The sequence below is a fragment of the Dreissena polymorpha genome, chromosome 6 (genome assembly GCF_020536995.1).
Source record: "Dreissena polymorpha isolate Duluth1 chromosome 6, UMN_Dpol_1.0, whole genome shotgun sequence".
Lineage (NCBI taxonomy): Eukaryota > Metazoa > Mollusca > Bivalvia > Myida > Dreissenidae > Dreissena > Dreissena polymorpha.
The window spans coordinates 110,639,676-110,666,046 of record NC_068360.1 but is presented as its reverse complement, the minus strand read 5'-3'; the positions used below and the strand labels follow the sequence as shown (position 1 = coordinate 110,666,046).

At 33.9% G+C, this 26,371-nt stretch overlaps 1 protein-coding gene and 1 long non-coding RNA gene across 3 annotated transcripts in view; one reads left to right on the top strand and one right to left on the bottom strand.

Annotated features, from left to right (window-relative positions):
- LOC127833685 (complement C1q subcomponent subunit B-like) overlaps positions 1 to 24,859 on the top strand; it is a 49,884-nt gene extending 25,025 nt beyond the window's left edge. Inside the window, exons 1-2 of one of the 2 annotated variants that reach the window (XM_052359096.1) lie at positions 22,812 to 23,413; positions 23,696 to 24,851. In XM_052359096.1, the coding sequence (XP_052215056.1) occupies positions 22,816 to 23,413; positions 23,696 to 24,141 (1,044 nt within the window). In that variant the 5' untranslated portion in view covers positions 22,812 to 22,815 and the 3' untranslated portion in view covers positions 24,142 to 24,851. Of the gene's footprint in view, positions 1 to 22,811; positions 23,414 to 23,695 lie in introns of those variants that run through there. The other variant, XM_052359097.1, reaches the window with a different exon arrangement.
- LOC127833687 (uncharacterized) lies at positions 3,778 to 6,541 on the bottom strand. Its single transcript, XR_008027543.1, has 2 exons — positions 6,289 to 6,541; positions 3,778 to 4,933 (listed from the first exon to the last, which is right to left on the bottom strand). It is a non-coding gene; the product is annotated as an uncharacterized LOC127833687 (long non-coding RNA).
- Positions 24,860 to 26,371: the final 1,512 nt, after the last annotated feature.

Genomic DNA, 26,371 nt, shown 5'->3' with positions numbered 1-26,371 from the left:
TAAAATAGTATTATTTTGAGGCAACGTAAATGATAGCACAAGATATATTTATTTGTTTAATAACATCAATACAGCATAATGCTAAAACAGTCAGCATAGCAAAAATCTTAATACCATCACTAGGATTTCATGTATAGGTATTTGTTTCTACGTGTACGTTTTTACATTTGACAATGGAAACGAAATTAGATGTTAAGCATTGAATTCATATTTTAAAAATATCGGTATAAATTATAGTGTTACATTTTGTCAATCCCCATCGAACGCCTAAATTTAGTTTATCCTACAGCTACACCCCCTGAACGTCGATAATCAAAACTTAGTTGGATAATTCAAACTGAGGAAAAAATGTCGACCGAAACTGAAACTGAAACGTAGGTGATTATTTTATCATTTCGGCTTAATTAGTAACTATAAGGATGTAATTGTTCTACACGTGTGATAACGAATTTCTGACACACACATGCGTTTTGAGTTTGCCATGATTTAATAGTTTTCTAGTAAAACGATAAATTTGTCATCGGAAAATGCTAATTTTCATGAAATGCGACCTATGTGTTGAATTATTTACACGTTAATTGACAAAAGAGCGAACGAAACTGTAACAGAGATATGCCAAATTATATCATAATTGTCCTAAAGATTTTACTTTTAACACCTAGTGTGTTTTTGTGTTAAAATCATTAGTTTGCAGGACGGGTATACACGTTTATGGATAAATAAAAACTGATATGAAAATTTCTGTGGGTAATAACCAAACTCAAAATGGGTAATGCACAAACTGCGATGTATTGAACATGTTTTCCAAAAAAAGGTTGGATATTATTCTTTGAAAACAAGTATTTATAACCAAAACCTCACGCGATATGTATAACGGAATATAAAAAATACTTTCAACGAACATCAACATTCATTTATTTGTTATTAGTGAAAGCAATTTTTACGGAACTTACATATATATATATATATATATATATATATATATATATATATATATATATATATATATATATATATATATATATATATATATATACAACTGAGATAAGAAGCAAAAAAGCATGTGCAATTTGCATTCCAAGTACACAGAGATACCATAACACGTGTTCCATGTCATTTTTGATAGCATGACAAGCATAGAAATTTGAACATGTACCTACTTATTATTTACTTGAGTTAAAGGGATTCGATTCGAAGCTGAATGTTTAAGTGGCACCTGCACCGCTGATTGATTTTGTTTTTTGTTTTTTTGGCAATTAAAACAGGTATGCACGAGAAATAATAGTTTATTATTAACAATACATGACAATGGCCAATATTATATTGTGATACTAAGCTGTTTACATTCTTTGAAGTTTTTATTCACCCAATAATGTGATTAATTTTGTTTCAATTGTTGAGCGTTTGCCCTCGCTAAGGATTGTATACATCACGAAATGCATGTATCGGTATTTAAAAATGTTGTGTGTTTATTTTTCCAGTTATGATAAATACTTTCGCATAATACAATTAGTGGAGTTTTATATAAACATACACATTATTAATACACAATAATTCTATAATCAGCAGAGACAGTATGAACATTACATCGTATTTGTTTAGCACGGGATCAAATGCAAACTCCCTGTATTTCAAGGGCTTGTCACCATGTTGCTCTATGCAGTGTTTTATTATCTCACTCATAATGAAGACCGAATGTTGCAAATCAGTATGCCTTAGCTACGCAATGAACCGTAAACCGTGACTGCCTGTGTGGATAACTCCAGTTAAATTTAGCAGACGACAGAATTTCAAGGGATTGTCACCATGTTGCTCTATGCAGTGTTTTATTATCTCACTCATGGTTTTTATTTGTGAGCGTTAGCTCACAAATAATGCAGACCGAAGTTTGCAAATCAGTATGCCTTAGCTACGCTAGGAACCGTAACCCGTCACTACTTGTGTGGATAACTCCAGTAAAAGTTAGCAGACGAGAGAATTCAAAAAGCGTCTTTTTTAACCACCGCATCTGCCTGTTATCACTGGTACAGTACATAGTGTGTATTGAACAGCCTGTAAGACAACGTTGGTCAGTCTAGTGTTAATCATTGAAATCTGTACGTATTGGCTGCTTTCAGTGAAAACGTGGCTTAATGCATGTCAAATAAGATTAGCCTGTGCACACTGATTAGCTGTATCAATGATTTGAAAAAAAAATCTCGACCTCTGTTTTAAGACACACTCTTTATAAATTTGAATGGGTTGTGGTCATTTCAAACTTGCGATATAAAAAGCTATAACAAAATTTTGAAAACTGAGTTGCGTCTAAGATTATACAACAGCGAACAAAGTCAGTGCCTTCAGCGCTTTGTTTTTATCGTCACTACAATACACGCAAAGCTCTTATTTCGAGTCCAATTCTTCACACGGGCACTTTGATTACGCCATTTTCAAAAGAGAGTTAATGATGTTGTACATCCATGTTTTGTGGAGTAATATCAGCATATATTTTTTCCGATAACCTAATTTGCCCTTTGTTTCATCTAAGGTAAGTTCTCTAATTTTTAATTCATGTTCGTAAAGGTTAGTTGTGTTATGGATTAGTATTTCTTTCAGGCATTTTAGGGACTCTGTACAATATTAGTTAACATCTGTAGTTTTCCATTATCTTCTGATTTACCTGAAAAGAAAACAAAATCATTTTTTAATGATAATTGTTTAACAATGTGCTAAAATGCTTTTGTTGTCAGCAATTGAATAAATATCGAAATAGTTTACAAGTGTTCATTTTACATAGATCTTTATCTTTACATTTAGTTTGGAATAATCCATACACTAGTTAGGTCATTATCCAATTTGTATATTCTTGCCCCAAACATATACGAATATATTGCGTTTTCGAGCATTTACGCCAATCAAATTTATTCCATACATATATGAAAGGTAAATACATAAGTCCAAGCATTAAAACATTAAAAACATTCGATTATAATTGTTTTGGCCTAAAATTCGACAATTTCATTTACTTTTTCCAGATTTTCAAACATATTCATTTTATTTCGACGTAATTGTTTTTAATTGTTATGGGTTTATTAGTGCATTGTATCCGGCAAATAACATTTCATCAAAGAGAAACGTTTATTATGTCACAACTTACCTTAAATAAACGTGTTCTTAGAAATAAAAAACATGTTTTACAAATATTAAGCGCGCATGCTCATGTCGTCATTATTAACACGTCAAACGACGTATTTTGAATTGGCAAGATCATATTTTACGACACAGCTGGCGAAATCACATGATTGCGTCATTCAGGTCATTGGGTACGCAGTCGTTGAACGAGTTAACGAGTGTGTGTCTGTTTACGATGGATTATTATAATATTATGAATGTGAATAACAGTGTTGGGATACAAAACTGGTTTGAAACTGGTGAGACTGCATTTTCGATTTCGTTAAAATGTCGAATGAACTCGAATAACGCGATGTTTTGTTGAACAATTAATGGATTAGATTTAAGAAAAGTGTCAGTGAATTATTATTGAGACTTTTCGAAGGAGTTCGGTGTTGAATTAAAAGTGTAATTTCTTTGATGAAAGAGTCGTTCCTTTGTCAGTCGATCAAACCATGTATATTCACATAGAATTGCCTGCTTACATCCAGTGCTTCACAATGGAAAAGATGACCTTGGCGATAAAGAAATGTGTCCAGAATTTTAACTCGTCATGAAAGCAAATTAAACGTTACGAAAATGAACATGGTTATTTCACAACTTCGGTGAGTAAAACAATAACCAGTAGATATTTTACTTGTTTATGTTAGTAAGTAAAATGTGTTTAAAAAGAAGAGTTGTTTATAGACAAAAAATAACAATATCGGCGGGGATAAAGGCTGATTCATGCTTCATGTAGATTTCTACACATTTTGTAAATTTCAAAATTGCAACCATTTTTGTTTTTGGTATTAAATAGTGGTGAAATATTACAATAATTGTATTTTGAACACAACCGTCTGTGTTCTACTTGAGTGTGTAACATTTGGGACGCTGATTACATTTGAATCGAGGCGTGTAGCGATATTTAGACTCGTTACTCTTCTTTTGCGTGGAATTCGTAAGTATTATTTCGAGCTCCGTAAACGAGAAAGACCACCCAATTTATATTACTACTTAATATTAGATTCAGTTAATGTAATGTGTTTTTGCTTTTATTTTATCAATTAAATACTACTGTTTTGAATGCATCATCAATAAATTAAATAAAAAACATAGTGTAGGATACATAGAATATTATGTAAGTGTGATTGTGTACTTAAATTTATCCCACTCGTCTCAGAAAGGTATACAAGGCTCGACAAGCCTCGCCATGTAAACATTTCTTCACTCGTGGGATAAATTTAAGTAAACAACCACACTAACATAGTATTCTCTATGAATTCTATTTAAAATCATACAAAATTAAAACGACACATTATCTTATCATAGATTTTATTTGTTAATTCATACAACACAGTTATCCAACAACTGATGGATTGTGTTCCATTTCTTTCAAGAGAAATCCTGAGAAGAATGAACAATGGTCTCCCGAAAGTCCTTCGACTGAGTGCGAATTCTGTATGATTACCATGTCGCCTTTTTCTAGATACAGGACAAAGCTTCCAGCGCTGGTATCCCATGTTGTACCCGCAGCACCAGCAACATACAGCTTACATACCATATTCCCATTGTGGACCACTTGAAAATCGCCGTTGTGTCCATGATTATGACAATAATGTTGCCATGAATACGTAAGTACCAGACACTGGAGCAAAGAATGCGCCAGCATGAGGGTTATATTCTGCGCCGATGTTGGTTATTACGTGATCAAATTTTACGTTCTGACCTACACCAAGATTTCGAACGTCATTGGTTAGCGCTGCAAAGAATGCCACGATATCTGTCCCAGAATGACGTCTGTCTTAAAAATAAATAATACTACTACTGCTTATAATAATAATTAAAATAATGATAATGATAATGATAATAATAATATTATTATTAATAGTAAAACTAATAATAAATTCCAATAAATACTACTACTACTACTTCTACTACTGCAACTACTACTTCTACTACTGCTACTGCTACTGCTACTGCCACTGCTAGTACTTCTTCTGCTGCTGCTGCTACTGCTCCTCCTCCTCCTACTACTACTACTGCTTCTGCTTATGCTACTGCTACTTCTACTGCTTTTACTACTGCAACTGCTAAAGCTCCTCCTCCTCCGACTATTACTACTGCTTCTGCTAATGCTACTGCTTCTCCTCATCCTCCTCCTCCTCCTCCTCCTACTACTACAACTATTACTTCTACTACTACTACTACTACTACTACTACTACTACTACTACTACTCTACTACTACTACTACTACTACTTCCTACTACTACTACTACTATTACTACTACTACTACTACTACTACTACTACTACTACTACTACTACTACTACTACTACTACTACAACAACAACTACTACTATTACTACTACTACTACTACTACTACTACTACTACTACTACTACTACTACTACTACTACTATTTTTACTATAACTACTACTTCTACAACCACTACTACTACTACTTCTACTACTACTACTACTACTACTACTACTACTACTACTACTACTACTACTACTACTAATACTACTACTATTACTACTACTCCTGCTATTACTACTACTACTACTGCTTCTACTACTACTACTTTTACTACTGGTACTACTACTACTACTACTACTACTACTACTACTACTACTACTACTACTACTACTACTACTACTACTACTACTACTACTACTACTACTACTACTACTACTACTACTACTTTTACTACTACTACTTCTACTTTTACTTCTACTTTTACTTCTACTTATAATATTACCGCTTCTGCTACTCTTATTTTTACTACTACTTCTACTGATGATGCTTCTACTACTACTACTACTATATTTAAAATACAACAACAAAATCTACTACTACTGTTACTGCTGTTGTTACTACCACATTATTACTTATGTTATTATTACTATTAAATTATTATTTTTATTAGCGTCCTTGTCATCATCATTTATTTTTTTGGTATGATAAGTTAATAAGTTTATCCTTAATAAAAACATGATTCCAGTCCCGCGACCAAATTATCGAAATTACACTCTGTGCAAATACATGTTCCTACATGCGTCATTGTTTAAATCTTTTGTAAAATTATAATTTATTAAAGTATATACATCGTAAAGAAGTTTTTTCAATAAGATGTTACGTTAAAAATAATTACCCTTTTGATTCTTCCCGACTGCATTGATTCGGCTTTGGGTGACCGTTATCGCTGATGTAGAATTGATATTATTTCGTTCCACCTTATCACCAATAGCATTTGCCTCGTCGAAGACAGAGCGTGATGTGTTTTCTAGACTAAGAGTCTCAGAGTTTTCATTTGACCTGATGTACTTCCTCTTGACAACATGTAACGAATCTGTTCTTCTTGTGCATTCCGAGCAGGATTTCTGTAACAGGTCATTTTTGTTTTTCATTATCAGCGATTTTCCTTGTCCAATTGGGAAAAGTACCCGTACCGGACCGATTGGGAAAAATTAAGTCGTGAAAACCTCAAAATTGGGAAAAATCGAGTCGTGAAATCCTGAAATTGGGAAAATCGCGTCGTGAAGTTTGGGTCTTATTGAATACATCATACAGTTCATACTTAATTGAACATACCCATTTAAATAATCATTTGCAGGCATGCCTTAATGACCATTAAGTTATAAAGTTTATATAAATAACAAAATATTATAAAGAACACACCAAATCAATTACTAGTTGTTTTAATCTCTTTTAAAGCAATGTCTCTCTCTTTCATTTTTGTGAAAATTTCAACAATCTTTGATGTTTGATCATCACTCAGTTGCTTGCATCCCTCCCTGCACAGCATCATTAGTGCTGTCAATGTGTCCTGTGATAGATGGTTCCGATTGGTTTTTTGGCATAATATTTGCTATTATGACTCATTTCAAACTACGATAAGGTTACAAACCGACGTAAAACAGTACGCTGACTGCCTGGCAAAAGAACCGGAAACAGTAACAACTCTATTGATTGAATGCGCTGAATAATAAAACCCGAAATTAATCGAGCGCGTGGTTACACACAACTATACGATTTTCTTTGTTCGCTCGCCGAAAGTTGGTTTTTTTACGAAACTTTCGATCGTTTTGAGAAAAAATTCGGACGCTGATTGGGATTTTTCCAGATGCCGATTGGGAATTTGGGAATTTTCGCTCGATTGGGAAAGTACCGTTTTGGGACTTTGGGAATTTTCGTTCGATTGGTAAAGTACCGTTTATCGGTACTTTATAAAGAAGGAGGAAAATCGCTGATTATTGACATAACCTGCTGAAGTTCGTTGAGCTTTTCATCCTGTTGTTTCTGATTTTGATACATCACCCTTATCGCATTATCTTTTTTGTTTAATTCCTTTCGAAGTTCGTTGATGTTGGTATCATGTGCACCAATCTGAATCATCAGCTTCTTTATGTTTGCCTCCTGAAACATTTGAATTCCACGTAACTCTTTAATTTCCTCATCCTTTGCATCAATACGCTTCAATAGGTCGAGCAGCAAGTCATGTCCAATAATAGCATCCCTTCGTTCCGGATGGAACGAATAGGCATTACTAAAACATAAGTTTAACAAGAATAAGAATTAACGAAGGTAACATCGTGTGTACAATTACACTCTGCTCACTTTCACTTCGCAATATATACAGCAAACGGCCCTTATCATGATAGCCAGTTTTCTTATCTAAGCATGGACTTTAACGGAAACACATTGTATGGTGTAAATACATCAAGAAGACAATGCGTGAATAATGGCAACGTCTGTATTCCCCTCGTTTTTGCACCATGACTTTATAATTTTGACGTAAAGTTCTTATTATTTTGGCAGCACTCCTATACATAAAACGTTCATTATCCAGCGACAAGCACAATAAGTTTGGAATTAATTTATTATATAAGTTTGGCAAAATATATGTCAAGACTGAGTTTAAACAACAAATGCATAGTTATCTTTTGTAAGAAATAAAACATTAACAAAAATTATACAATACAATTATGATAGCTTATATCCCCCGACCCCGGAAGGATGTGTTATAATAGGATCATGCCTAATAGGATCATGCCATTTAACATAATAACACAGTGTCACGTTAAGACAGTTTTGTGAAAACAATCAAGACCCCGATACCGGGAGTCACTGATATAGTTCTTAACACAGCACTCTGGCACCGGAAGTCAATAATATATTCAATCAGTCTCTGATCAGCCTTGACGACGACAGGCGAAGGGAACACGAAGTCATGGAAACAATGGCTGAAAATATATGAAGGAATGGCGAGTATCGATGTTCATTCTAATACGTCACAGGGAGGTGGGTGGGTTTTTTTTAAAATAAATTTTGAAATAAATAATGAAATGCAACTTACTCAGCAGAGAGACAACAGGGTAAAAGAACGCACGTGGAATTGGAGACTATTATATGTTATGGTTTAGCGCCCTTACGCGCGCGGGAGAATAATTTTCATGAAAGATAACTCTTGTATGACGGATAATACTTATATATACATATATATATATATATATATATATATATATATATATATATATATATATATATATATATATATATATATATATATATATTTATTTATTTATTTATTTATTTATTTATATATATATATATATATATATATCAATATAGTAAAATAGCTTGCGTTGGATAAAATGGTTTATTCTGAAGCGAATAAACATTCGTTATTTAGCATTCTAACACGGCACGTGCCAAATTTCATATAAACAAAGAAGAAAATCGTCCATGGGTTATTCTGCAACAAATTATGGGCGGAGCTTATACTCTGAAGAACGCGCTGTAGCTAAACAAAACATGCCGATACATTTTCCACCAGCGTAATAATCCGGTATTTTATGAATGAAAGTCACGTGACAAAATACTACGCTATGAACAGAAATGCGTAAAATTGACCTAATTTCCCACGGTGTTCGTCTGCTGCTTCGATACTAAAATGGCTGACGTTGAATTAAAACTATTTGTTATTTGTTCTGTACAGTATCGTCAGTTTATTCCAATTTATTATCACATATACAGTGTTGTTTTCTTGTAGATGTAACACTCTTGCGTTAATTTAAAGTGTACAATGAAAACATGTTAGTTTACTCACGTTGTTGTTGTTCTTATTTAACCAAACATGAGAAATGAAATGGGGTTTTTTCCATCCAGTTTGGCTGTTATTGAGGGCGGAGATCTGATCGACAGAACAGCCGAAAGCTATTTTTATGGGCGGAGCTTCAAATAAAATAGTATGCAAGAAAAATAAGATACATTCTATAAATCTTTAGTAAAAATCGTGTTAGAATCGAAATAATTCGTGTACGTTATAGTTTGTTGTCGAATAACCCACGGCCGGAAGTTTAGATGCGTGGTTTCAAATCACTCGTGCTTCGCACTCGTGATTTAATCCCTACGCATCTAAACTTCCGGCCGTGGGTTATTCGACAACAAACTATAATGTACACGAATTATTTCTTAAATATGTTGCTTGCCATGAATAAAGCACCGCATTGTATAAAAATAATTATCTACTGATGGTGCAGCTGAAGTTTCACTTTATGTGTTTTTGGAATGTCTGTGATTTAAGTCTGTGTTTCTTTTCAACCAACGAAAGTGCATAGTTGTGATTACATTTGATTTTAAAGGAATCTAGTAGAACAACAATTGTTACAAAATCAGTTACGATGATCAGTATTTATGTAACATCAGGGAAGCGTATATTAAAGTAAGTGTTGTTACAGTTCACAGACATTTAAATATTTTGAGTTTGTTTTTCGACGTAGCTGTCCAAGACAGGTTTGACCTAGTCTTTTGCGATAACAATATGCAGCAGTTCATGTCTAAAAGAATGTACACGTAAACAATCGTTCCATATAGTCTAACCTGGAGCGACTGCATTCAATTTCGCGTACTGAAGAATCTCTATCTCAAAATAATGAATACATCGGGAATTAAGTATACATCTGCGCTTTGTGTAAATGTATGGGTCATCGGTGTTGTCGCTGTACGACTTATAAAGACAGATTAATATATATGATTTTATAATGACTTCATAAGTACAAGTTACTCAATCTCGAAGTTATTGTGTAGTACCTTAGTATAGTTTTCTTTAAGAACAATTCTAATGAAAGAAATGTTATGCGTCGAAATTTATTCATCTTATTCACATTTAACACCATTTAAATACGACTGATGCTTGTAGTATATTACTTAATACAACTTTAAATAAAGAACGGGTATGTTGTACGATTTTAACTTTACTCATTATTTATTTTTTTAATATTTTATTTTTAATTTGCAAATTCATAAATCAAATATATTTACAAAATTTATCTTAGTATGAGCTTAATTGCAGTGATGAATATTTTCGACACATAATTAATGGATTATTCACAATACAAAGGTTAATAAATAATGTGTCTCGGTGTCATAAATTCGTCTTGCACATAGCGAGTGAAAAAAGGACGCCCGTGAATACTATAATTCAAACATTCGGGCTTGTTGTATATTACGTAAAACTTATTGCATCAGTATTCATTCCATCGCCTATTGTTTTTAACGCGTTTCGTTTTTATTTACATTTTCATATTTCTTATTTTAAAGGTCGAAGTGACGAATAAAGGCAAAATATGCATTCCTTAAGTATGAAACCTACACAAAGTTGCTACTGATTGACAAGGATACGATATGTGCAAAATTATCAAGATTGTGCTTTCATGATTGACCTTAAATTGGTACCTAGCCCTATGCCGTTATACTAAAGATTCCTGTGTGCGAAATTGCGTCCCAAAAGTATTGTCATTTTGCATGTTGTATATATAAACTGCTTATCCGAAAACCCATGTTTTCATGTTGATTCTTTTATTTTAAAGAGTTCGTCAGTTTGTGTGACCCTTACCTTGACATTCGATGTACATACCATGCTGATGCAGACTGCACATGTGCTATCAAAGCTATAAGTTCGTTATTGTCACTCTTGCATAATATTGCCATGAAAAGATCAGTCAATTTAGAAGACGCAAGTTAAACAACATAACAACCTATTTTAGGAGTTGCTCCTGTATATCTACAAAATCGTGTTAAGTACTGATGTTAACATTCAGCACAACTTTTAATGTACTAATTACAGACGAATTGAAAATGCTGCTTGAGTTGTAAATACTGCCATTATGGATTTTCTGTATCCCATCTTCACTGCGACATTGACGGTATAACACCCCATGGAATAAACTAGCCTGTATCCCACCTTGTTGAATATACCTGTCGCGGGAACTGACTACTTTTTATTCTACCACTGAATGATTTTTTATAAGAAGACATCTCTAGAGTGAGTCGTGAAAACTTTAGCTTTAAAATTATACGACCTTCTACCTTTAGATCTAGTCAAGGGACATATTTTTTCGCCATCCGTATAATGAATCAGCTGATTGACTGCGTCATAAAATGACATACTTATTGCGTCATTTTCCAATAATATGTGATGTCATCTTTTGGTGTACACGAAACTAGTATGCGATGGCCGATGTCTGGAAATAAAACATTGAAGACGCGCATTTTCTTCGTGTAAATGTATCCTGGATGTTAATATGAAAAAAATGCATATTCTATGGATTACTTACCTTGGATGGAACCGGTGAGACAAAGGATTTAGATCTACGTGTAGATCTAGCTTATTCGTGTTATTGATTGCGTGCCTATTCGGATGTGAAATTGTGTGTGTAGAACATACTGATGTGCGTGCATTTTGGTTCAGTAGTCTATTCGAATTGTTTTGCATTTTGATGTAAGTAAACGTTAGGGAAATAACATTCATCAAAGAAAGACTATTCAGTAAGAATAACCCGTTTGCAACAAGTTTTTCAAAGCTTAACAGAATTATTACGGATTATCATGTGTTTCGGTCACAAACTACAGGATGTGAAGGCTAGATATAGACGCCATCAAAATCTGCAGCGTCAATGACAAAAATAGGCGAGTATATTTTTTGTTTTTATTATTTATGTTCAGAACGATTATGTGTGTAAATCTACATGTACATGTGTGTTGACATTGACATCATTTTGCCAGGAGCAATCGCCGCATATTTGATTTTGATCATTTTCTTCCGAAAGTTAAATGAATAATATTAAAGCAAAATCTTCTTTTCTCGGTCGTAATGTGTTACAATTGGCATGCTGCGTAAAATTGAATCGAGGCATATGGTCATATTTTTTTCTCGTTTTACAGTTTTTGTGTGAATTTTTTAAAGACTATTTTGCGTACGAGAACAAAGACATTCTATATCACTACGCATGGTTGTATTCGTTACAGTTTAGTTATAAAGTTGAAAATTAATACGCTTGAAATGCAATAAAAACCATCCCCTAAGGCGGGTAATGCATACTATTGTAATAAGTGTATACAACAGAATCTGATGTGGCGGAATGACATAGATATTGTTTAAATGCTTTGTATACTGTCTTCATGTTCAGTAAAAACCATACTTATGTTTAATGATAGGAACCTAACTAAAATCACTCATGCTACTAAACTAATATAAATTTAACACTGATTTGTTAGTTAACTTTCAAATTGATTTTTAAATTCACCATCTGAATACCAGTTTCAGTCACGCGATATTTCTTCTTACATATAGTATTATGACATCCGTAATAACACATGTGTAAACCTCTTTGCATTGGCGTCATTGTGCGCCTTAATTCTGTAGTAAATGAAACAACATGCACTTTATTGTGTATATGGCTTTTATGTAGATTACTTCTTTTACCGTTTCTGTATAACAGTGTCATTCGTGTGTATTGGCTTTAATTTAAGCAATAATTTTAGATCGTTTTACGTGCTTTAACGTTTTACCTTCCGAAAGGAACCTTGAAAGTTCCAAGAGGAAACATATTCCGGAAGACGATGCATCCGGACCACCATGGTGCGAATATTTAAAAAGAGGCCCAGGCACGAACATGGTTTAAACGAATAGCGAGAGAACGTGAAGTCATGATAAACCACTATGCACGGCATCTCCAGCGTTTAAGCTTTCGATTATGTTACAGCATTAATGAACAGCATTAGTTATGTACAACACTATTAAACAGCATTAATTTTATTTTATTGACAAATACACCTTAGCTTAAGTCTTTCTTAGCCTACTCCCATGAACTGTTTCTTTCGAAACGTTTTATTTCTTTTCGTGCTTAATCCGAACAATTGCAGCGTTAATATGGGACAACAAATATTGAAAATATATGCGAACATCCATAGTCCAATATAAATCCATGGTGCTTAAAGTTAATGTGTGCATTTTAATGAATAGTGATAGGTTGCACATTTTTCAGGAATTTACATAAGTATATATACATAAAATATTCAATTACATAGTTGCTAATGTTTGTTTCAAAAGCAAATATCCTATAAGTATTGACACTTTACCATATCTGGTATACTTGCGTACACGTGTTCAACATGTGATTCCTCAAAACATGACCAACTATTATTTAGACACACAGAACTTCATGCTCATTGCGATTTACCTGCATATGATATTCTTGAAAATAAAATACATTTAAATGGGATAAAGTGGCACTATGCATCGAAAAAATGTTGAGACAAAAAAAATCGCATCAATGGTAAGGAGAGTGCATTTAATTGTGGAAGTAATGATATTCCTTTTAAACACAAAACAATCGGGTGGTATTGTCATGAACATGCTGTAACGATTCCAAATTAAGATCGACCTGCTTATTATGCACAACTATCTGTAAAAGAGAGAAAACACACTGTTTCAATCAAACTTACTGCACTTCCGTTCAAAAACAAAATGCCCCGTTGAATATGTATTTTAGTCGGTAAACAATTTAACTTCGAAAATGTGTGACGCAAAATAGAAAGTTCATGATATTCACATTGTTCAATAATTATGGAAAGCTCTTCTTATAAACAGAAGATTATTAATAAAGGAAATTCTATTAAGTACAGTTCTGGTATTGTATATACAATATTGAGGGTTTTAATTCTAGTAACTATGCACGAATACTCAGATGCATCACAACAAATATCGACTTGAAACAAACCAGTAATAAATGCTGATAATACCATTTCTTATTGGAAGGAGTTGATTGAAAGTTTGCACTTAATCCGAACGCTTCATCACAGTATACGCATCATTATGTATTTATTAGTTCGTCAATTTGTAAACATATACATTTAAATTAAATTAAGCGTACGTGTCGTCAAGATTTCTAGACTCGAATCGCGTTCTTCCAGATAGCATAAGCAATCTCGTCCGCCGAACAATGTACATGTATATGCGGTTTCATTGACTGATTGCAAACATATGTCGTATTTTTTACGATGCTAAACTCTTTTATTTTGAACATAAATACATATAAGTAGGCTCGGTTGCAAATATAACCTTTATGTTAAACTTTAAACTACATTATGTTTGGACACAGCAATAACTTTGGTGTTAACTTTTAGACGACATGATATCGGTTCCAACGATAACAAGTATGTTAAACTTTAAACGACGTAATGCTTTCCTTCCCGGAGTCAATCACTCCAGCCTGCGGCGGATGTAAGTTAAGGGAAAGAAACAATATGTTTCTTAATTGCGTCTTACTTGATGCGTTCCCTTTATAAGCAGGTTTGGTTTAAACTTCATTTATTAATGTATTTCTCGATCGGTCGGTTGGATGTGATTCTTAATAGCTGGCTGACTAATTGACTGACGTTTTTATCTGACTGACTGACATTTAAACAAGATATATTAAAGGGGCCGTCCAACAGATAAAGTCGTATCGACGCGAAACGATATTTTGGGAAACTACGAGGATTGCTTATATAGCTAAAACATACATCCGTTCTCAACATGAGCATGAATGATCGAGTGGTCTAGGCTGGAGGCTTTTTACTCAAGGACTCCAGGAATCCAGGGGTCATTGGTTCGAGCCCTGTTGATGGTTACTTTTTTCCTTTTTTAAAGTTGTATTCTTGTTTTTTACTGGAGATTTTTAGTTCAAATGTTTATATTTATCAATATAAAGCATTTAAAGCATTTAATGAAAAGCTTCAATACAAAGTATGTTAGACGGCCCCGTTAAAACATACATTGTGCAATCAGAAAAAAGTGACTAGGACAAATATATTGTTAACACATTGTATGCGTTAAACAAACACATAAAAACACATGCAAAGAAATTCCTACAAAATTGGATACGCGATACAATATAAATATAACTGATGATATAATATATCGCCAGGATAGAACACCACACACGTCTGGTACCATACTGAATATTAACATAGCCTTCAAACATTCGAATTCGCTTGTTCACGTTTGTATTTAGAAATGCTTCATGTAAACCTTTATATTAATTATCTTGATAAAGTATGTAACCTTGTTAAATTGTCAGAACAAATCGAGCAAAGAACAAGAATGGGAATCGCGAAATAAATATTTGAAACCTCATTTCACAAATGTCGGTTTTGTTTCAGTTTAATATAAACATTTTTATTAAAATTCATTATTATTGAATCACGACTTTCATTACATGATATTAACATCAAGAGTATGTGACGTTTGTTAACGACGACGACGGCCAATTCTTTCTACAGATTCAATTAGTATAATAAAAAAACATTTTTTCATTCAGATCGTCACAGCTTTAATTCTTAATATAAATGTTTAAATCAAAGGCGCCATAACGTGTATTGATGCAACCGAAATATTGTGTGTGTATTGATGTGTAATGTGTAATAATTAAACAATAAACATTTGAAATTACATGTCCCTAATAGGTGCTATATCATATCGGTACTTTGTTCGTTCGGATATATATGCATTATTAATTCTAGCCTATACCCGGCTTGCTCAGAGCACAGCAATCTAGATAATTTATACCGGCACAGGATTCGACCGGTGGATACCCGGGGTAAAACGGCCGTCTATGATGAACGGGATTGTGATTAAGCTCGGTGCGTCATAATTGTATGATATGGAGGCTTGCTTTTCCCAAACGGGTTCAACTGACTGTACACCGTGTCTCAGCACTAACACGAAGAAAGAAAATATCTGCCGAGAAAATCGGTGTAACTACACTGACAAAGTAGTAGCTCTATCAACGCCCCGTGTTTACCTATTCGTGTTTACACCTAACACCAAATACCAGCGTTAGCTCAAAACAATTGACCAGTCGCCAACTCCGCCCACATTTTGTCGATCAGCCAATCAGATATCGATTTTTCACACACCCCTCAGCAACGCTTATCTGGCCGCCATTTGGTCCGACAAACAAAGCGTGTTGTACATATGGAATGGACGTAATTTTTAAGAGTTTACACAGATTTTATATCAAATGCATGATCATTACTGTTCGATCATTATTCAAAATTGTCGGTGCTATACATACTTTATAGAAGGTTATTATTTTATCTTTATTTCTTGAACATATGAACGAGTAATGAGAAAACAACACACAATAAATAGTTTAACCACACCAGGTGTGTGTTCTATAAAACGTGTTATACCGTTTGATGCACAATATTATTAAGCAGTTTGGGCAACATAATAATTGCCACACGTGCTTATTAATCTCAGCGTAATTGTCGATGATTAATAAATAACAGTATGTTGCGTGGATCTCAGAATGAAGGAACATTTAGGCACTGTTAGGTACTGTACACAAGAAAAGAAAACTATTTAATTACTTAAATGATTTCCAATTATATATTTATTTTCTGTGGATCATAAACAAGGGAAATCATTATAAATTGTTAACTTAAATATTGTTTTAACTAAAGTAAAAACAACACAAAGGTGATTTCAACGCGGCTTAAATTAGCCAGCTTAAAGCGACTTCAAGTGTAAAATGTACGGCTTATAATACAACAACAACATTTCTAATACAACATATATTGGTACGGGGAGAAATGTGAACATTGCAATTAACATATAAGGGCCATCTTGTTATAAATAAGCAAATGCATAATATGCTAAATGTATTCAATTCGAATGTTCGTGAACAGCACCGTAATACCAACATTTCATTTTTTGATAGTGAAATGTAACAGGTTCGCATTAAACATACATGAAATAAAATGCATATTAGACTATCTGTTAATGAAACCACGAAATTAGACCTGTATTAAATTATGGTTACAATCAAAATTTAATTTATATCCAAATAAAAAAAATCGGTGTCTTTTTAAAAATAACACAATAAAACAAAGATCTAAACATTTTTAATAAACAAAAAACCCATCATGATATGGATATGTCATTTGCATTTAATAAAAATATTTTCAAAATTATATATGAATAGCCACCGGGTTCACTGTCAGACGGTTGAATACAAGTTCAAAATCAATATGAAATAAATGCTCATTTTTACAACGGATTTTTCATCACCTCCCTATATAATATGTATAAGAAACATTTCTGATAGTCAGTCTGCCGTTAACTCATTTATTTTGATTACGCCATTTCTCTCTGAAGTTTTTATGATTGTATTAACGTTTAACAAAGCAGTTTAGGTTAGTGTGCGGCTTTAATGATTCATTTTATAGAAAAGAGCATAATACATCATTACAAATATAGAATTTCCCTCACGTAATCCGCTATAATTGCGATCTGCTTGTCGGAGTTTTCTAATCACTAGACCACGTGACTATGTGGGCGGAGCGATCGATAATTTGGCGACTGGTCAATTAGGTTGCTCCAGAAGGATGTGACTTAATTTAATTATAACAATACTCTAAATCTATCCTTGAGATTTTTCCAACTACCATTTTGACTAAGAGCACACTTAGCTTCTACAAACAATTTGTTAATGACTTAATTTTCTAGCTTATGCGACACAATACCATAATCGGACTTGTAATTCAAAGAAAAAGAAGCCTATAGAATACCCCAAAAATGTTTCAAACATATAAATACGAACATTCGTAATGGTTGTGTTACACAGGTAAGCATGGTATAGCATGCAATACATTACTGATACGTATCACTATTATCGTTACACTCTCAGCATATTTCTGCGACTTTTATGTTTTGCAACACGTATCAAAGTTTAAAACTGCAAATAAACTTTAATGTTAGCGCCCGTTCAATACAGCGTACATATAATTTACCAAAATATTAAAAGGTGTATATACCACATGTAAGAAAAATGCATAAGTAGTCATTCATTTAAAATTGCAATAAAAGAACGAATCCTACAAAAAAGGAAAACCACTTCTCAGTTTTTTCAGAACATTCAGTTTTTTTTTAATTCTAAGATACACCATGATTTATCGTAGCGTTTTAAACCAATTAAACTGTGATTTATTTTTTACATATTAAGTTATAACACGACACTATACACATAACGAAATCAAGCGTAGCTTATTCTTCAATAATACCCACTTCTTAATTCGGTTGAATAAGATGCACACAACTCGAAAAGATGTTCTTTTAAATGTATTTTCTTTTTAACACACCGGTTTGCAAGTCCACACAGTATTCTTAGTGGCAAAAGTTGTATCAGTATAACGAATACATAAACGACTCCCGTAAGGGAGTCTCGTCACTATTAGATACAAATCCGATCCCAATTGCTAATTTGGTGTGTAATCTGTGTGTATTGTATGTACTTACAGATTTTAGTCTGCTTTATATACTGAAACGCCGGGCGGTTGTCGGAACGGCAAATTGTACGTTCTTAAACGATCGCTAACAAAATTGTTACAACTAACAATACTTGTACAAAATATTGCAACATTAACTAATAAGTTAAATAAAATATCATGGGCATCGGTTGGCATAAGCAAACGTGTAGTCTGATATTTCATATTTGGGCCTTCTATCCAAACAATGGTCTAAGAGAAGTGGTATTAAACTAATGTCTAACTATCAATTACCATGTACTTGTACATCCTGAGACAAATACAAGCTAAATCACCGCATGTGTATAGTCTATTAATATCATACATTGCTTTCTGATTCATCTCTGAGCCATACTCATTACCACCGTTTCATTGTGTTTAGGTTGCTACTCATCTGCATTTTGACACGACGTACATGTTATTAAGCTGATTAATATTATCTGCTATTGTCGGCATGTACACTTTTCTGTAATATCGAATACAATATGTGTACGTTGGATCTTCGACTCGTATACTCATATGTTTCGCAATTCGCTAAATACTATGCCTAATTAAGTTTCCAAACGAAGCCACCTTTCTTCTTTTGATGGTCCCTAGTAAGGGCTCTTTTGGAACAACAATTGCTGTTTTTTTGGTCCGGACGTACAAATTGATATTGTGCTCTAGGTAGACAATGAGCAGGATTATTCCGAGATTATATCGAGGGACTTGTGTTCGTTATGTGTCCGCTTTAAGCGCCAGGTCTCGCTGGGGAAGCTGATGTATCTGCTTGTCCACAACTTCCTTAGTCTGGCCATTCCTGTGATCGCCATCGTAATTGTTCTTAGGGCAGTCATCCTTTGACAGGTTTGCTCCCAAGTACTTGAAGCTGGTAAACTATTCGAGCTTCTCGCCGTTCATGGTGATGTCTCTACTGGTGTTAGTCTTGCTGTTCATCATGATCTTCGACTTTTCTATGCTGACATTGATCATGTATGCTCCCGCCCTTTTATGTTGAGGTCTTGGAGTAAACTGCAGGTGCCACCCTTAAGGTAAATGTCATCAGTGAATCTCAATTTAGAGATGGGCCAACCACCGAAAGATATGGAGTGTGAGTTTTTTAGGGTCTCTTGCATTATATGGTAAAAGAAAAGTGTAAGCAGAGAACTGACATCCCTGGCGGAAGCCCTACTGCCTATGCTACTACATTGAGATGAAAATGGCCTGACATTATTTCTCATCAATAACACACTACAATACAATCCAGATTATTTATCCGTCTACATTTCTACTGTATTTATTCTTAATGTTAACAATTAGCATGTTGATGAACTTTCCTATGAGATAAATAAAACACAATTATGGATATTAATTAGCTCATTTGCAGTTTCTGGATACTGCACTATTTAATGATCGATCGGAAAAGTAGATAATGTAAAAAGAATACTAGACTTACTTCGCCGATGTCTGCAAAGAGCTATGAATGTTGACCGGTTTGAAAAAGATCGCAAACACGAAAATACGAAACCATGACACATTTACCAACCCGAATCATAATTGTCGTTTTGGCGGGTATACTTTTCGTTATGGCGTCTATGCGTGCTGTCGACTGTCAGACTCGTCAAAACGCCAACACGACGCAATGAACGATAGAAGCGAAAAAATGATTTTTTTTTAAAGAAAGCCGGTGTGAAAATTGTCGCCCTTTTTTAACTTTCATCAGGGTTTAAGAATGTGCATGCAAATGTTTCGCTCTTTTCGTCGTTCAGAAGTGTTTATCAAATTGCATACAAATTTGTTGTTCTGGCCTCTTGTCGTGTTGCCGACTTTCAAACCCGCCAAAATGCCTAATGGAGAGTACATCATGTATACATCTAATAACGACGAAATGGTGCCATTATGACCATAAGGGCGTTGGCCATTCGTTCTGTGGTTGTGCAGTGTATTCGACCGTGTAGAGGCAAACACGCCAACACGAGAGAACGCCAAATATACCACCAGAACTACACGAAGTATGCTAAAACGACAATTATAAACCTTGTCGTACATTTTGTCGTTGTGGCAGGTTTTCGTGCTTGCGGCTTTCATTCACGTCATAAATGAACTATTACAGTAGATTAATATAAAGTAACGCAAATCACAAAATGCAGGTGTGTTCATGTATTTAGAAGAAGCATTTATCGTTATTTCAGCAAAATTAAAATAACGAACTCTAACAATGTTCTTATTATCTTTCTATATCCTTCAGGTTACGAGCATGCTAAACATACTCCGACAGTCTATTTAATGTGTAACGATACATTATCCAAAAAAAATATCGGATAATATATTTCCTGTTGGTTTCTCAAAAGTCTGATAAGGGACTATCTTAAATATCAAAAAAAAAAAATTAAGTATAACATGATAAATCATCCAACAAGAAGCAAAGATATCTAGCCGTTAATGCAAAACAAGTATTACTACCAGACATTGTCGTGAGTGCCTTGTTTTACAGGCCATCTTTTAGTTTACGAACTGCAGTATTTGTTCGGGAAGACGCTAATATAGTATACGGATGTCCGTATTGAGTTGTCAAATACAAAATACGTTTTAGCCACAACAATGATAGGTCTATTAAAAAACACTTGATTCGTTGATGCGTTTTAATTGAAAACATACAGTATTTGAACTATTTGGAATAAACATTAATAGCATTTGCAAGGTTCGAAATACAAATTTATCGCGGTTGAACGGTTAGAAAAGAAACTATAAATAGCGTTTGAATGATTCGGAAATTAAATGTAGATATTATGAACGATTCGTATACACACTTACAGCGTTGGAAAAATTAAGAAGGCACCATTATTGCGGGTAAATGATTTGGAATACAAACTTATTGCGGTTAAACGACTGGTACGTTTAATAATAAGATTTTTTCATGCGGCTCCTTCCGGTTGCTGTACACTCTCCTATCCCAAAACAAAGTATTTCCTACAGGAAAAATAAACATCGTGGATGACGAAGTCAATTCGATGAAAATGCAAAGCAGTTAAATAATAAATTCTATACACGATTCTCGACAAATCCAAACAAAAGGTCTAAACACGTCTTCACCCATATATAGTTCTGCTCAGTTTCGAAGCTCTTTTAATTATTTTGTATTACATTTAAGCAATTAAAGGCGCTCTGCTTATTTGAATTTCAGAGCGTTGATGTGAGAAAAACATCCGAAATGTCATTGCGCAGTAAAATAGCCCAATAAAAAAAATATTGGCGATTCATCATCATGTTTGAGTTAAATGATTTATAACAAACTTGTTCAGCAAAACAAATACCTTAGTAAATATTAACAGTATATTAATGCTAAGTAGAGTCGTCATTGACACCAACAAAATATCAAAGGAAGAGCGTGCCGAGATAGACGATGTAGACTACACGGATACCATCGCATATAAGATTAGAACAGGTGTCAAACATTTATGTTGATTAAACTCCGCTGAACGTAATATAATTCAGAACCACATTATTAATACACACCACAAATGAATATAACTGATGCCTTCACTTTAGAACGGTAGAAAGCAATCTGTAAATACAAATATTTAATACACATGTCTAATAGTGACATTTGTGTTTCTAAACATTAACCGTGATTCGCAAATCATTCTTATTAGCTTCAATCAAATCATCAGTCCACTGAACAGCACAACTGAACATAAAGTGTGGCGTTCTCTCCAAGCATCATCCCGTCCTCCGATTTCTGTCTTCAGCGTGTTTGCAAATAAGTTTACTGTTAAGACAGATTAACATGTTGTGGCCTTAATACACATGCTTTTAAGCTTTGTTGATCAAACTGGGATACACCGTATACTTCTCGTGTATCTACGCAATTGTCCTTACCGTATGAGCGATCAGGGCCATTACAACCAGTATGCTCTAATTGTCTTCTTGCAGTATGGATAGGAGCGAACGTGTCTCATAAATTTTCCATACTTGTGAATCGGGCTATCCCGATAAAGACCTTTACTTATCTTCATCGCTGTATATATTGCAATGCGAGCTTGAGTCGAATCTCATTGAACATACGATGTTTTGTGCACTAGTTCTACTTCTTGCGTATAACTTATGTTCTACGCATACCTATTCGTTTCAAGCTGAACGGAAAGATGGCATTATTGGGAATGACCTAGTGAGCGAACTATTGAAGCGTCTAGATGCGAAGGATGATGAAATAAAAGAGTTACGTGGACATCAAATACGACAGGAGGCAAATATAAACAAGCTTATGATGCAGATTGGTGAACACGACGTCGATATCAACGAACTTCGAAAGAAATTAAACGATAAGGATTCTGCGATCAGTGAAATGGATCAAAATCAAAAACGCCAATATAAAACCTTGAACGAACTTCAACAAGCTGTGGCAAAACTGCAATTTGAAAATGAGCAATTACGGAAATCTTATCTAAAATGCGAAAGAAGAATGAAGTCGTTACAGGCTGTAATGAAGAATGAAATGCAGGGGATTAAACAATCACAAACGGTTCGCCTAGAAAAAACATCATACAATGTCAATGACGAGGCACTGGCTGTTGATGATAACATTGACCATTGTTTTAGCAAATCTACATCCGCGATAAACGTCAGCCGCAACATACGCGATGCATTCGTAAAGAATGAAAAGGGTAATGTTTTTTTTTTTTCAAAACAATTTTTTTTTCAAACTTCATTTGTATGCATGTTATTTAATTAATTAAAAGCTCATAAGAGTAATAAAAAAGTTTGAACTTTGAGGGTTAAACAAATAATAATTGTATATTTAAATATGTTTTATTATTTGTTATTGTTATTATTATTATTTATTATAATTATTATTATTATTATTATTGTTATTATTATTATTATTATTATTATTATTATTATTATTATTATTATTATTATTATTATTATGAGTATTCATATTATAGACAGACGTCATGCTGGAAAAGACATTGTTGCATTCTTCGCAGCACTAACGAGCAACGCACTGAATCTTGGTGTAGGTCAAAACATAAGATTTGATCACGTTATAACCAACCACGGCTCAGCATACAACGTCCATGCAGGCGCATGCATTGCTCCAGTGTCCGGTACATACGTGTTCATGTATACCTTAATGTCGTTTTTTGACCACAACGGTCATTTTCAAGTGGCCCACAATGGGAATATGGTTTGTAAGCTGTTCGTTGTTGGTAATGTTGCTGGTGGAACGTGGGCAACCAGCGCTGGAAGCTTTGTCCTGTACCTAGAGAAAGGCGACACAGTATCCATACAAAATGTGGATCCGGGAGAATACCTTAGTGGAGGCCATTACTCGTTCTTCTCAGGGTTTCTTTTGAAAGAAATGGAACACGATCCGTCCGTTGTTGGATAACTAAATCGAATGCATTCACGAATACATTGTATTTAAAATACAAATATGATTTGTTTACTTCGATATTAAATCGAATATTTTCAATTTAATGTGATAAGACGTTGAATGAAAATATATGATTCTGTATTGTTAATATAACATAAAAGCATAGCATAGAACACATGCATAATTAGTAAGTTCATTCCAGAACCTAGTGGATGAGATCATTCGTTTGATATATATCTACCAGTCAATATTAGAAACTACAGTCCAACCTGCCCGAGCGACCGCCTGTTAATAGCGACCAACAGTCAATAACGACCACACCGATTTCCTCCCGAACGATTTCACTATATATTGAACCTGCGAATAAAGCCCACCTGTGAACAAAGACCAACGACCACCCTTTTACATTCTCCATTTTGATAGCTTACAACGACCACTGCAATCATAATAATCAACGATTTCGCAACTTTCAAATAACAAAATGGCCGCCAGGACGCTGCGTAGTCACGTGATACACATCTTACCAGTGGACTCGTCGGTCGCTATGGAGATATTGGCAAGTGACAGTTTATTGCACTCGATAGCAGTTGTTTGTTTATTTAACATGCATTGCTAATTGGTAGTCGCCTGCTTCTTTTTTGCATTTGACAGTTTGTCAAAAGTGTAAAAATTTGCCTTTGTATTTAAGTGACTCGCAATTAATCTACTAATTGCCGAAAATATCAAAGACAAATGTGGGGCTTTCATGAACTCATTAAGGAAATTAACGGTTTTATATAATTTGCGATGCCTATTAATTTAGTAAAAGGTAATACAATAACACCACTTTGTAATTTCATATACGTAAATATTCTTGAAATGTAGGTTGATGACAGTGTTTTAGTTTTACTTATTTTGTAACTATTATTTTATGTGCAAATAAATGATGTGAAGTGTTTTGTATCTAAGTGTATGCAGTTTAGACTGTGATTTTAGAATTGCTACAAAATGGCTAGTTTTTTAGTGGCGACAAAATTTAAACTATTCAACAATAGTTTGGGAAAGAAAATTAGAAACCTGCAAGATACCTGTATTTATTAAATATTTTAATTGCGAATCAAGTATGTTGTTATGCTGTTACACATAATTATACATTGATAATAAATAAGAAGACAATTAGTGGTGTTAACGTTTCCCAACAGTAGAAATCATTCTTCTGATGAAGTCAGTGATATACAGACGAAAGCTCCAGGTATGGCTTTCAATACGTAGTGTGTGTTTATTTGACAGTCTAAAACTTATTGGATTAAAAAAAAAATCCTGTCAAATTTGTCAATCAAAATTGATTCGACACATCACATGATTTTGATTATGTTAAATCAGTGTACTGTATGCTAAATGCAACTGCTTTAGCAAGCTGTCAAGTTGAATTGAGACATTTGATGAAACAAACTGTTTCCTGGGTAGGACCAGTACTTAGTGTCTATATGACGTACCATGACGTCGAAAGAGTACAAGACCTGCTAAGTAGAACGAGAAATGTACTTCGACGTACAATTTTCACCGACCTTTGAGTGTTAGCCAATCAGAAGACACCTTACGTCTGTTGCTTTTAGAGATTTTTGACATTGAACATTATTATTATTATTATTTATACCGAATTATGCGACTATCGACCGCTTACTCATAGATATTGTGCGTATTTATTAAACATTATTATTATTATAATTTATACCAAATTATGCGACTATCGACCGCTAACTCATAGATATTGTGCGTATTTATTGACCTGGCGTGGCGGAATTAACCTCTGACTTATGCTAGTTATGGTTATCACAAAATACGACCAACGGGGAGTTTATAATACATTATTTATCCCATTAATGCTTGGTAACTGGTTACCGTTGGGAATTTCCTACACAGTAATGCGCTGGACGGTCGTGATACTCCGCCCCTAGTAATTTTTTTTGCTTTAATTTCTTAATTTGCCTGTGCCATTTGAATTGGGAAAATTAGTGCGATAAACCGTGAAATTGGGAAAAATAGCGCGATAAACCATGAAATTGGGAAAAATTAAGCATTATAAATAGGATTATAAGTAACAGAAGTGATATTGTTTTTAAGTGCATGTTCAAGGGGTTTTCTAGAAAAGGAGTCTGGTCGAATTGGGATTTTTTTTTAATCAATAAAAGTGGCATGTTTGGGAATGATTTATGGACAAAAATGACTAAATTCAAGTTATATATTTTGTAAGATGTTTATAAAA